This window comes from Glossina fuscipes, unplaced genomic scaffold (assembly GCF_014805625.2).
Source record: "Glossina fuscipes isolate IAEA_lab_2018 unplaced genomic scaffold, Yale_Gfus_2 221, whole genome shotgun sequence".
Taxonomy (NCBI): domain Eukaryota; kingdom Metazoa; phylum Arthropoda; class Insecta; order Diptera; family Glossinidae; genus Glossina; species Glossina fuscipes.
The window spans coordinates 3,553,307-3,565,919 of NW_023998564.1; the positions used below are offsets into that span (position 1 = coordinate 3,553,307).

General features: G+C 34.9%; 1 protein-coding gene and 1 pseudogene across 1 annotated transcript; one reads left to right on the forward strand and one right to left on the reverse strand.

The window, feature by feature from the left end:
• Nucleotides 1–836: 836 nt before the first annotated feature.
• On the forward strand, nucleotides 837–2,126 carry LOC119642213 (protein C1orf43 homolog). The gene is made up of 4 exons (XM_038041254.1): nucleotides 837–1,024; nucleotides 1,184–1,343; nucleotides 1,402–1,618; nucleotides 1,676–2,126. The coding sequence occupies exons 1-4, from the start codon at nucleotides 869–871 to the stop codon at nucleotides 2,109–2,111; spliced, it is 969 nt and encodes a 322-aa protein (XP_037897182.1). The 5' UTR covers nucleotides 837–868; the 3' UTR covers nucleotides 2,112–2,126.
• A 132-nt stretch (nucleotides 2,127–2,258) lies between these two features.
• Nucleotides 2,259–12,349, reverse strand: LOC119642212 (annotated as a pseudogene).
• Between the last annotated feature and the right edge of the window lie 264 nt (nucleotides 12,350–12,613).

Consider the following 12,613-nt stretch of genomic DNA (forward strand, 5'->3'; position numbering starts at 1 on the left):
CAACTGCAAATTTTTAAACGCTCTTAATGAATTACTAAGTGAGTTACGAAGTGTGAGTGCGCCTTCGGACCACGTTGTATGATCCTTCAATTTAAGATAGACGTAAAGCAAATTTATTTAAAACTAAGGCATACATTTGTCTCTGATAAAATTTTAAAGTAATGACTGCTAAATTTACAAAATTTGTTTGCGTATTTTACAGCTTTAAGAAATGCTTGTATATAACTAATCGCTACAATCTTCTTAGTAGGAATTACTGTAAGGAATATCACCGAAATTCGAACAAAAATAAATCAAGGAAAATATTTTCTTGTCATTTTGTTTAATTAAATTACGATAGATTAAAAACATTTAACTACGAACTTGTAAGAGCAAGATCGTACCCCAGTTAGATTTTCAGTTCGTTTCAAGACACCATCTTACATTTGCCTTCTAACCCTATAACCAAATTTTTTTTTTTTTTTACACAAGATTACAATAAGGTTAGCAAACAATAGACTTTCACTACTTCACTAAAGGCAAACGAAAAATAACAGCAAATTGTGAAAAAAAAAAATTATTCACAATAGAATAACTCATCTATTACTTGTACAAACCTATAATTGCACGAAGAAGAAGAATATTACAAAGATGAAAAAGTAAAGCAATTTCTCTATCTTATTCTAAAACAAAACAAGCTCTTAAGAAAATAATACAGTCCTTCAAGCTGGATATGAAAGCCATATGTGGCTCCCTCACAATCCATATTCAAAAAATATGAAATACATAAACGCAATAATGAAATATGAAAACTTGTCATATTGAGCTATCTAAATGGTGATTAAAAAATATCAAAATTTACAATTCAAAGAAAGAATTAAGTAATAAAATGGAGCAATTGTCGGGTGTTATGATCATCATCATAATCGGGGGTGGAGTTTTGACTTTCGTAATGTTGTTTATATTTGCCAAAAGGCAAATAATGAGATTTACATTGAGAAGTCGAAGAGGACCTCACATGCCCATAGGCAATGATGCCAAAAAAGTAAGTATGTTTATTGTTTGATTTTGGCTACGTAAGATAATACATTTCTCATCGTGTAAATTTACGATAATTTGATGAAACTACTTTCGCCAACTTATTCGTATCATAGTTACCAATTTATGGCGTTTGCGAAAATTTTTAAACCTATAATTTTTTAAGGCTTTAAGAAAGGAAATTGAGCGTCGCTTAGATTGCATACAAAAAATAGTGCAGGAGCCCAAACTGCTATGGACGGATGATAAATACATCCTGCAGCCTGACAAAACACTTGCACCCTATCATTATCGTATGCAAGCTGTAGATGACGTTAAAATATTGGGTGAGCTTGAAAAAGTAATGCGTAAATTTTGAATAGTTTTTTATTTGAAAAATTGCAGAACAAGAAATCTTTAAAAGTGATGGCTCTGCTCGCCACCCCTACGATAGTTTAAGGGCCTTTCTATTGACAACTTTGTCAGCTACGCTGAATGTGGCCAGTCAACGTACGATTCATCAATTTTGTGATATGTACGAGCACGCCCGTCATGATCCCAATGAATTTGGCAGCGACGAATACGAATCATTTCATTGCATGCTGCTAAAGTTAATTGAAGCGTAAGTTGTTTCTTAACGAGTTGCCCGGCTATTCCGAATTTTTATTTATACAAACAGAGCCAAACAATTGAGATCGTTCAATTCGCGTAAAACTTCACCGGCTCGCACCCCCAAGAAAACGAATAAAATTCCATCGCTATTAGATCCATCACGTTTAAAACCACCCCCAGCCACTATGAGCGGACGCCTGACAACTTGTCATTTGCAACCGTCTAACGACTTGACGCCAGGGCAACATTCAAAAGTTAATTTAACTTTGGGCTTACAAGGACGCGACAGTTTGGACAGTTGTGAAATAGTTACCAACCCTTTACACTTGCAAACTCCCGCAGAACGCGACATCATTATAAGGAATCGCATAAAAACGCCAACTTTGGATGACATACCAGTTAGAGAGGAAGAAGACGATACAACCATCGAAGCCGATGACGAAGAGATTATTAGTGTTTCTTCTGTACAGTTTAATTGCATGAAACCTTCCAGTCGAGTTTGAAGTAAATACAAAAACTGTAATTGAAAGAAAGAATAAGTTTTTAATTTTCCAAAAGACAAGTTGGTTTTTTTAGCGAATGAAAATAGTGTCATTTTAAAAGCAGAATAGCAAAAGCAGCATAGCAAAATATGCGACAATTTTAAAGATGAAACATAAAATATATGACTTTTTACTGGCATTTGTGTTTTGTCTCTTTTCCTCCTTCATCTGCTTCACTATCGTTCTTTTGTGCAAAATTTATCAAATCTAGTAAACGGCTGCAATAACCGTACTCAGGGTCATACACGCGATTACTTTATGAAACTTATCATTCAAAGCTATACAATCATATCTTCATACATACATGCATATCTTCAGTATACCCGAGAATAGCCTTCATTGGTCCATTGGCAACTTCCTTAATTTTTTCTTTAATTCCGTCAGCATTGGCTCCGTTTTGTATACGTACTGTTAAGTCGACAACATTGATCGTAGGTACGCGGAAATCCGTACCCGTTAATTTTCCTTTTAAATCGGGGATTTACCAACAGCCTTGGATGCGCCAGTCCTAGCTGGAATAATATTGTTATAATATATGTTTCTTGAGCAACACCACACATTCTTCGGTAGTGTGGGTATAATTATATATTGATAATAGAAGCAATTACATAAAAATTCTTAATTTTCAAAATTCGCAATTTTCTGCGCAACATTATGAACAAATTCTAATCGATGCTTCATCCGGAACTGTAAACTTATATTATTATATATCGTAGTTTCAACATAGGGAAAAGCTATTGTAGTCATTGTTAAACAAATGGAATGCTTTATTCAAGACACTTTTAATCTTACAATTTTACAATTTTCTGTTATACTTATAATTGCATCTATATACGTATATATATATGTGTGTTTGTATTTCTATTATTATTATTATTATTATAATTTTAGACTAATGAAATAAATTGTTAGACTAAAAAAAAAAGACATTGACCTCTAGCAGCACAGGCTGTCAGCTCTAATATAAATAAAAGTACATTAGATAATGAGCTTAGTAGTATTAATAAAGTAATATATAGAATTGATATTCGGTTCTGAAGCTAGCAAAAATTGAGTACATATAAAAAGGTTCAGTGTTTGACATGTCTTTAGCAAATTGAACCACTGTTTGTTGTCAAACTTAGAGTAAATAAGAAGATCTTACCCATAAGCCCTTGGTTATTAGAATTTTGAAACGCATTTATTTACAATATCACCTTTTTTTGCAATATGGAACTCGAACGACGCTTAGTTAATGTTATTGCAGTTTGGTTGATATAACTGAGTGCAATGAGACACATCATCGGAATCCATTGACCAATCGAATTGAATAGTTTCCTTGAAACGGTCACACTGGTAATATGATGATGGATTAACAGATTGGCTACGGGACTTAAAATTAAACACAATATCCACATGACAAAATATGGAAGAGCAGATAATAGAGCATGAGATTTCATATCCAAGTTTAATGCGCAATTTAAGTAGGTAGGTACTTCAGTTAAAAGGGTATAAAATCCCCAGGTGAAGCCACAATGACCTGCAATCAAGGCAAAAAATGGCACGGAAGTGAATATAGATTTCCAGGGAACATCCACATCCTATAAGGGATATTTTGTTATGTGAACTAAAAACAGCATGACTCCGAATATTACGGCGGCCAAATGGGGGTTGAGTTAAGAACGCAGAGTTGGCAAATTCAACGAATTCACTAACTAACCGTTTATCAATACAAAATAAAATAAATAAATATGAATTCTTAAACGAAAGCGAAAGTGTTTGTAATGTTTTGCTAATTTGGATTTATTGGTATTTGAAAGTAAAGGAACAATTTTTGGAATGAGTTTTGCCGTCGACGACGATGTTCTAGCTAATATTAAAGTTCAAGAAGATTCTGATAATGAAGTTTTTGGAGCAGTGTTTGCAGAAGAAGAGAAATTAAAAGACGACTTTCTTGATCCAATTGAACTGCAGAGGAAATGCGAAAATTTTTGTGAAGATCCGCTTCAACATGAGGAGAAAATCGATGTAAAAGATTTTCCTTGGTAATACCATTTTAAACGATTTGCCAGATTATCAGCCTTCTGGAAAAGGCCCAGCAAAGAATGTTTTCAGCCCTGTGGAAGCATGACATCTGCTTATGGATTTACCTATATTGACATAACCATCAGTGCAAATAAAGGGCTTGAATAAGAAAATAAGAATATTTTACTCTAATGTAATCTATCGCAGCATTGACAATACTGTGAAAATATATTCCGTTGCAAAGTTGATAACATTAAAAGGAAATCATTAAAAAAAGGCTTGCAAAATTCAAAGTTTAAGACTACGAAGACACGTAACAAACGTTTCGTTCACTTTTGAGAATAGTTGCTCATATTCATAGTCATGTTTAAATGATGATGAAACACGCTGGGGTTTTTAGAAATGTTTATGTTTATGTGGTTGGAAGTTTTTGAATTAAAATATCCAATTTTCGATCAGAAAGGCAAACGTATGTTAATATATGGCCTTTCAATTAGTATATCAGAAATCCACTTTCCATTTCATTTTAAAGACATAAAGTGCTTTTACGATTTAGTCCTGGGAAGTGGGAAACTGCTCTGTTAAGGCAAACTTTACCTTGTCTTTCAGATTTAAGTAACTGCGGTAAAATCCGCCATCATGATCCCCTTTTGAAAAGCTGCAAAGCTGGCACAAATGATATTCAGGTAATCGAAAGTGAGTCAACATGCCAAACAATAAAAAAATGTGTCTCCAAATTCAACTTAGCCAAGTAAAATTGGCATTCACCAATGCATAATAATAATCTCTCTCTATGGGTAGAGCACACTTCTGACAAAAGCGAATATACAACACTCTAGCTGTTATCTTTGTAAGATAAAAATAGAACGAAAAAGATTTTCGCATTCGACATACTTGACTTCGGATCATCCTTATGTTTTCGAGGCGGTACAAATGTTTTAGCGTTAGGTATAATATTTACACGTGCCACTATTATCTCGGGCTGGAATTATAAAAATTATATTTCACGAGCAAAATGTTGCCACATACCGTTACATTTGAGTCTAGATCATAAAATTTAAAAGTAAACATATCATGATTGTCTGATAAATCACCGGTAGTAGCCTAGAGACCGAAGAAATAGCCCGTAGGTAATTCTACATTGTTAACGGCAAAGCAGTTCTTCCATTCGCCACGGTTCTCCATAGCTGTCGACACAGATAAAATGTTATTTTCGTAGCGTATACTGATGTGCGTATCAAAATTGTAATTACGAAAGCGTACTTCGCAACTGGCTAATTGGGTATTTGTTCCATCACGGTCGCGATCATAGTGGAGTTGTTAATCATCGCACTTAAATATGGATGTTGGTGCTGGAAATCAAATTTAAAAGAAAAGATGACAATATTCTTGACTGTGTGGTGTGTCTATACATTGTGAGGAATTAATACAACCTATATAAAATGAAGAGAATCTCTGAAATAATGAAGGTATAAAAACTTAGATTATGAGGTGTATTGTGCTTACTATAAGTGTCTAATATAACTACTAGAACAGAAAAATTATCTTTACTACCGAAAACTGGCCCTGGTTGCATACGTTCCTTGGCATACCATATGGCAAAACGGCCACCAAATAATTCTGTACCTTTGCCGTGAACTTTAAAAGTCACTTGAATTTTCCAATTGACAGACATGCATGGCTGAAGTTATTAAAAAAAAATTTTCCTTGAAAAATCATATCGCATAACTTGAACTTTTTAATTCACCGGAAAATTCCAAATAGCTTCGCTTTTTGATCTGATCTGGTGTCAGACTAAAATCCACTGATTCTGGAATGGAAACAATACTTTCTAATAATGAGTTTCATAAAAAATTACTGTACTCAGAAATTTACCCATAACTTTCACAGCGTCTACAAAATTTTGCCATTCAGCGATTTTCTTGGTTTGACGTTGTATGATGAGATATCCAATTTTTTTACTCAAGGCACAACTAAGAACTAACAGCCAACCGTGCTTATGTTCCAATGAATGTTGTGGGAAAACCTCCAAGCATTCTTTAACATTAGCGTCAAATTCTCGATCATCGAGTCCGTAAGCCCATAATAGCCTAAACTTGAGCTACTTGTGTACGCATTATTTCCGCGAAATCTTTTAAGGAATTATTCAAAGGTTCTAGAAGATAAAGCAACGAAGAGGCCAACAATTCAGAAGCAGCGTTTAGTAAATCATGTAAGCACAAAAGATTTGATTCACTTGCAAAAACGCAAAAGGATTTCCAACTAAACTCTATGAACAAAATAAAAAAAAAAAAGAGATAGCACATCTTTTGGCTTTCACACTGCGTTATTATCAGTATGATAAAGACAATGAAAGACTTCAGTTTGCATAGGATTGAAATGCGTAAAATTATATAAAGATTTATAGACTGGATTTTTCGGAGCACTAATAGCTATAGGTTTCAGTAAGAGGGGGATGGTGTTCCGGTAGTACTAAGTGCATAAAAGTTAATGGAGTCCACGCATAAGTATCCAGCCAAGTGTCATTCGCTACTCGTATATAATATTGTGGCGGGAAAGGCTCTTTGAGAGCTATTGTCATCAACAGTTTTTGTGGGTTTTGGCTGTAGACAAATTTGCGCGTGGCCTAAAAAGTATATTTTAACATGAAGAAAGCACATAAACAGAAATAATTTATGTTTGTAATAGAATTGTAATTGCGAATTGGTAAAAATACCTGGAACAATTCAGAATGATAGATAAAATTGGAAACGTCCATAATCCATAATCCATAACCAAAAATTTTGACTTGATTTACCATGTACCCGATCATTCCAAACAAAGTTTGGCCATATATTGATTTTAATACGTAATACTGTACGTGTTATGGGCTGCAAAGTGGCATCAACACTGAGCATGGGCAATTTTTTGGCTGCACGTAAGACCTGCTCAGCATGTTTATTGCTACTTAATATCTCCTTTAGCTCATCATGATCTATTTCACGCAGTGTGTATAAACTAACACCTCTGCATTCTAATTTATCTATAGTCTCGATATTGATATGCGAGAACTGACGCATAGGACTCTCGAAATCCCACTGTTGTCGTTCAAACATTTTGCACACTTGCAATATATGCCCTGCAAGTATCGAATCATTATTACGCAAGACAATGGAGAATAAATCGCCCGCAATGCGTGTAATATTTTGCACGATGTACGACATATCAGAGACTAGAGAAAACGATTTAACATAGCCACGCGATAGGCATGTCTGCATTAATATATTAATTATATATCTGAAATTAAAATGAAATAACTAATTAAGTTATAAATAACAATCAGTAAAGATAAATGCAAACTTACCATTGGAATACAACGAATATTGCGAGAAGGGTGGAGACGGCGCGCGGCGGAGCTTACGACCACGTGATATTGTTGTCCATTTTCTCCCTGAAATTTGTTCCGGTCAGTAATATTATCAGCACGAAACCGAGCAAATTTCTCCGGTGTACCTCACTTCTGCTGCATAATCCTGGTCTTTGGAAAAAGGGAATTCGTCTCATTATCGTTGCTTGTAGACGCATGCCTATTTTCTTTGCGGTCATGTACTGTCTCATGGTCGCGTAGAAGATTTCGTACCCTCTCTGAAAAGCTTCATGGACAGATTCAGTTGGAAAGGCCGGTTTCAGATATTTCGAGGTCCACGTTAAGCTATTTAGTTTATTTCTGGGAACCTTGCGACCTCGTTTTACATAGCAGAAGGCGTCTTCGTTAACATATTTCGCATTGCAGCTGTTCACGAACGTAGCGTGCTATACCACATCCTGTGAGCAGCCTCAGGAACTCTTCAAGCTTTGGTTTTAATGGCTGAATGTGCAGATTTTCGAATATTTCACCATCAGGAGCGAACGGTACGAATTCGTCTGCTTTATTGATCGGCGCTTCAAGGTCGTACCGCAGTTCATAGATAAGCAAGTAGTCCTTCTTCTCTTCGACTGCTTCTGACCAACACTCCTCCTGTACGGTCCGTAGTCTGTTGATCAGCGCCGTTATTTCTACGGATGATCGGCACCTTCTGTTGCTATTGCTGGCTGCCATGTTGCCGAAAAATCTTTCCAACAGATCTTGGCTTACCCTGTATGGCGCGATTGTTATGCCAGGGTAAGCCTCCAGCAGCTCTTCCATAATTGCTTGAAAGTTCGTGATTGTTGCTTGGATGTCCGCAGCTAGGTGGTCCCCAATAAATTCGCTCTGCAAGTAATCTTCTACGTCTTTCTTTTTTCAGCTCTGTCCATGTTTCGCTGCTGATCGTTTCCCGATGGAAGACGTTTACGAACTTCCTAATTATCGCGGTTAAGTCGCAAACTGCTTGCGCTTTTCCGTCAGTATCCTCGATTTCATCATTTTCGATTGCCGCTTGTAGTGTTGCGATCTGCGCATCGCTCATCACCTGCATCGAAATAGCCATCTTCCATCCCTTGCTGTAGGCCGGCATCCAGCCTCTTCGTTGTCAGTAAGAACTACTTTTCGGTCGCATTTGTGACACTATGGACAGTACATTGAGATCAAAGCGTTCTTTGTTGTCATGTAGTTTACTCATAATTGCTTTTACTATATGGGGATAGTCGTACACAAGCCGGATGCAATGTGTGCTGCCGTCTGCCCGTTTTCTATTGTATATATTGTTGTTTCCAAATATTCGGATATGCTGTAAATTTGCGGGATTTCGGTCGCAGACGAGAGCTCTCACGTCCAGCCCCAACTCTTCAGCCGCTTTGATGTTTTGTTCTAAAACCGGTCCCACTTTTTCGCATATTTTTGTTAAGTCTTCGCATATATTCGTACAAGTGCTTTTATATAATATATAATCTTATATATATAAATGTATAAAAAAAGAGCATTTATCTCCCCTTGAACGTCTCCTGACTAGTTTTATTCAATTTTTAGAGACCTGGCGTTCGATTTTCGCATATTTTTGAACACTTTGTGTTAATTCTTCGCATATATTCGTACAAGTGCTTTTATACAATATATAATCTTATATAAAAGAAAAGAAAGCTCCAGAGACACCACAAAGTATATATATTTTCTTGATCAGCATCAAATTCTAAATCAATTTATTAATTTATCAATATCCCTCTGTACGTCCGTGTAATGTCTGTTGTAAAAAAAAGAAGCTATCGGCTTCAAGTCTAAAGCCTAGTTACTTAGTGTTACTTAGTGTCATAGTTCTTAAATTCAACATCTTTTTGATAGCCATTTGCTAGATACATTATCCACTAAAAACTAGATGGCGAATAGAGAGAATTTTCCACAAAAATCTTTTCTTATTTATTCACACAGTCATGAAACGTGTATGGGAAATGAATTTTTCAAATAGTTCTCATATGCATATTATCTCGGTAATCATCACAAGTTTTATTGAAATTTAAAATGAACAATTACATGTAGAATATATATTATATGTATACGTAATGAATAATAATACTTAACACTTAAGTAACAACGGTAACAATAAAAAAGCGTACAAATTTTCATATCAATTTTATATTTTTCGGAATAAAATCACAGATTTTTTTTAGATTAATAAATAATCAATTTGGTAAGAGTTAATTGTTTTATAATTTGGACATTTTGAAATATTGTCAACGTCGTGCATGTGTATACATACATACATATATATAACATGTATCTTTGTTTCCTTATGGGTGTGTGCGTGTATGTGTATAGGATAAATATCAACAACAATTATTTCTAATCATTAAACAAATCTTTTGACTTGCCCATATCGATGATGATTCGTAAAGACGACGAATAACATGAAGTAACAATTTTTTAACTAAAGCTACGATATTGTTATTCCATTTTTTTTTGGTTTCTGGCCAATTAGCGAAAATTGTGCAATTGAAAATAGTAGAGAATAAAAACAACAAAAATTTCGGCGAAATATCAGTAATCAAGTCGTCTTTTTAAACGGAACAGCTCAGGATTTTCCATGCTGTTGGCGTTGTCCATGTTTAAATTGCGTAAAGTGGACAGATCATTCAAACGATCCGCGATATCGGCGTAAATACGACGACATTGGTGTACAGAAAGTGTCTGAAATAAAAGGAAATTAAATTTTTCCAATTATTTATCTTATCTTCTAACACAAATTTTTATGCCACTCACATATGAATATTTACAATTAACTAATATCGCATCAAGACTGTGATCTGTTAGCTGAGAACGTCCGTTTGTGTGTAAAGCACGTAGACGGCTCAATTTGGCAGTGATTAGTTGAATGGTTTTATCATTAATATTATAGCATTCGGATAAGTTCGCCTCACCCCACCTCATATTTATCAAATTCATTTTGTTCTATGTGAGAGCTAGCTCGATTGTTAAATAAGTTATATATATGTATACATATAAATATAAGTATACGTGTATAGTTATTACATATATATTTATTATATATACATGATACTTACATATGTTATGAACATATTTATTATATATACACCTCCTTTCACTGAGAAATAGACCTAAAGGGTCCGATAAATGAGGTTCATCTTAAGTACATGTGGCAACTACGGTTCTCCTAATGGGAAGAGGTTCGATGCATGTATGTTGGTATAATTCGTGCTTCTTTAAGAAATTTACTGTACTTTCTCATGTTTGACAGGATTTTTTTAAGTAGAAGATGATGTACGTTTAAACAATATTTCGGAGGGTTAGACAAAACGTTTTACAAGCAAAGCGCTGGAATATCAGAGAAACTAGAATTTTGCGAAAATGTTGTTGTCTTATTATATAAAAAACTCTTTAAGACATAACAAAATATAAATCAGAAAATTATGTTAGAACGATTTTAATACATGTGGAGGCTTCAAATAATCGAATAGTATGAAAAGAATTAGAACACTTAGCTTGTCTACTCCCCAAGTCTTTTTATTTGATACCCACATCGATAGTATCGTTCGCATTATAATTAACGCATTCTTAGGCAGATAATATATCTTCGCTTAAGGGCAAAACAATTTTAAATATTCTGCCTAGTTTACCTTGCGATTTCATCTGCCTGAGTGGGCGAGTAAGCGGTTCAAATGTCAAGGACGGTAAATTTTAGCCTTTCAATTTACTTCTTAAGCTAAATTTACATGTAATAATGATAGTAATAATAATAATACACCACTTATGATAGAGAAGTATATTAATTAAGCTTGTGTGTATGTTTGCAACACCTAGAAGCACTTGAGATAAACCTACATTTCGATTCACGGTCACTCTCTGAATCGGTCTAAGCTTGTCTATCCGTCCGACTAAATTATATTGATAGTTAGAACTTAATTTATGGAGAGGACCATTGGAAGGAACTTAATTTATGGAACTTAATTATAGTAATTTAGTAATAATAATAATAAGAACTTATGATTACTAAGCAATGAAGCCTCAAAAAATTGAAAAGAGAAAGTTTAACCACTTATAATGTTGTGTAAGAATGCCCGATTTTGTCCATTCTTGCATAAAAATTGCAAAGTCCTCCGTAAAGTAATGAGCGAAAACCCGCAACTTTTTGCTTAGAGAAACGGAAACTATCTTTAATACCAACATCCAACGCCTCTACGCAAAATTGAACTCGGCATCTTCATTTCGCATTATTGCAGCAGAATATCTTGCGCATGGCCTCTACGCCATTTCTTTCTAGCATTGTCTATCACAGCTTGAGTAGGTGTAAAAGCATGTATGGTTGTCTTTAATCCTTCTCTTATACAAAAGTTGTCATGAATAACTTTTGCTAACGGAGCTAAGCAGTTTGTTGTGCGAGAAGCATTTGAAATCACTTTCATATCTGATTTATATTGCACGAACATCGGGTCATCTGTTGACGGATATGAAAAAAAGACTTTTTTTACCGAACCACGTATATGAGCGGACGCTTTTTCAGTTGTGGTGAAGGCGCCACGCATTCAACGCCTGCCCAGGGAATTTTCTTGGGATATCTCTCTTTCGTTAATGTGATCTTTGTATTATTAACCATTAAACAATCCTTGCCACTTTCAATCTCTACATTTAAACGTCCAAGTATCGAATCGTACTTCAACAAATAACCCATTTGATCCGGGGATAACGCTGGATCATTTATGGCCAGCACTTCTGCATTTTTAAGCAGACAAGGATGATAAAATATGCGCCCTATGCGGTCAAAGCCGATAATACCAATTCTACTCATTTTCTTTTTAATATCAAAAAAACCCTTATGCTTTTGAACTGCTATCTGTAGAAAAAAATTGTGTGCTACTGCAATGTGTAAAATATAATAGTGAATAAATCAAAATTGGTGCAACGAAAATTGACATACAATTTAAGTTTCTTTCATAACAAGTAAAAACAAGTAAGGAAGTTATGTTCGGCTGGGACCGAATCTCGTACACCCATCATAGAAGAGCAGAATTTCCTAGCTAACCAAATTCGCCTGTGTTATTAAAGACAATAA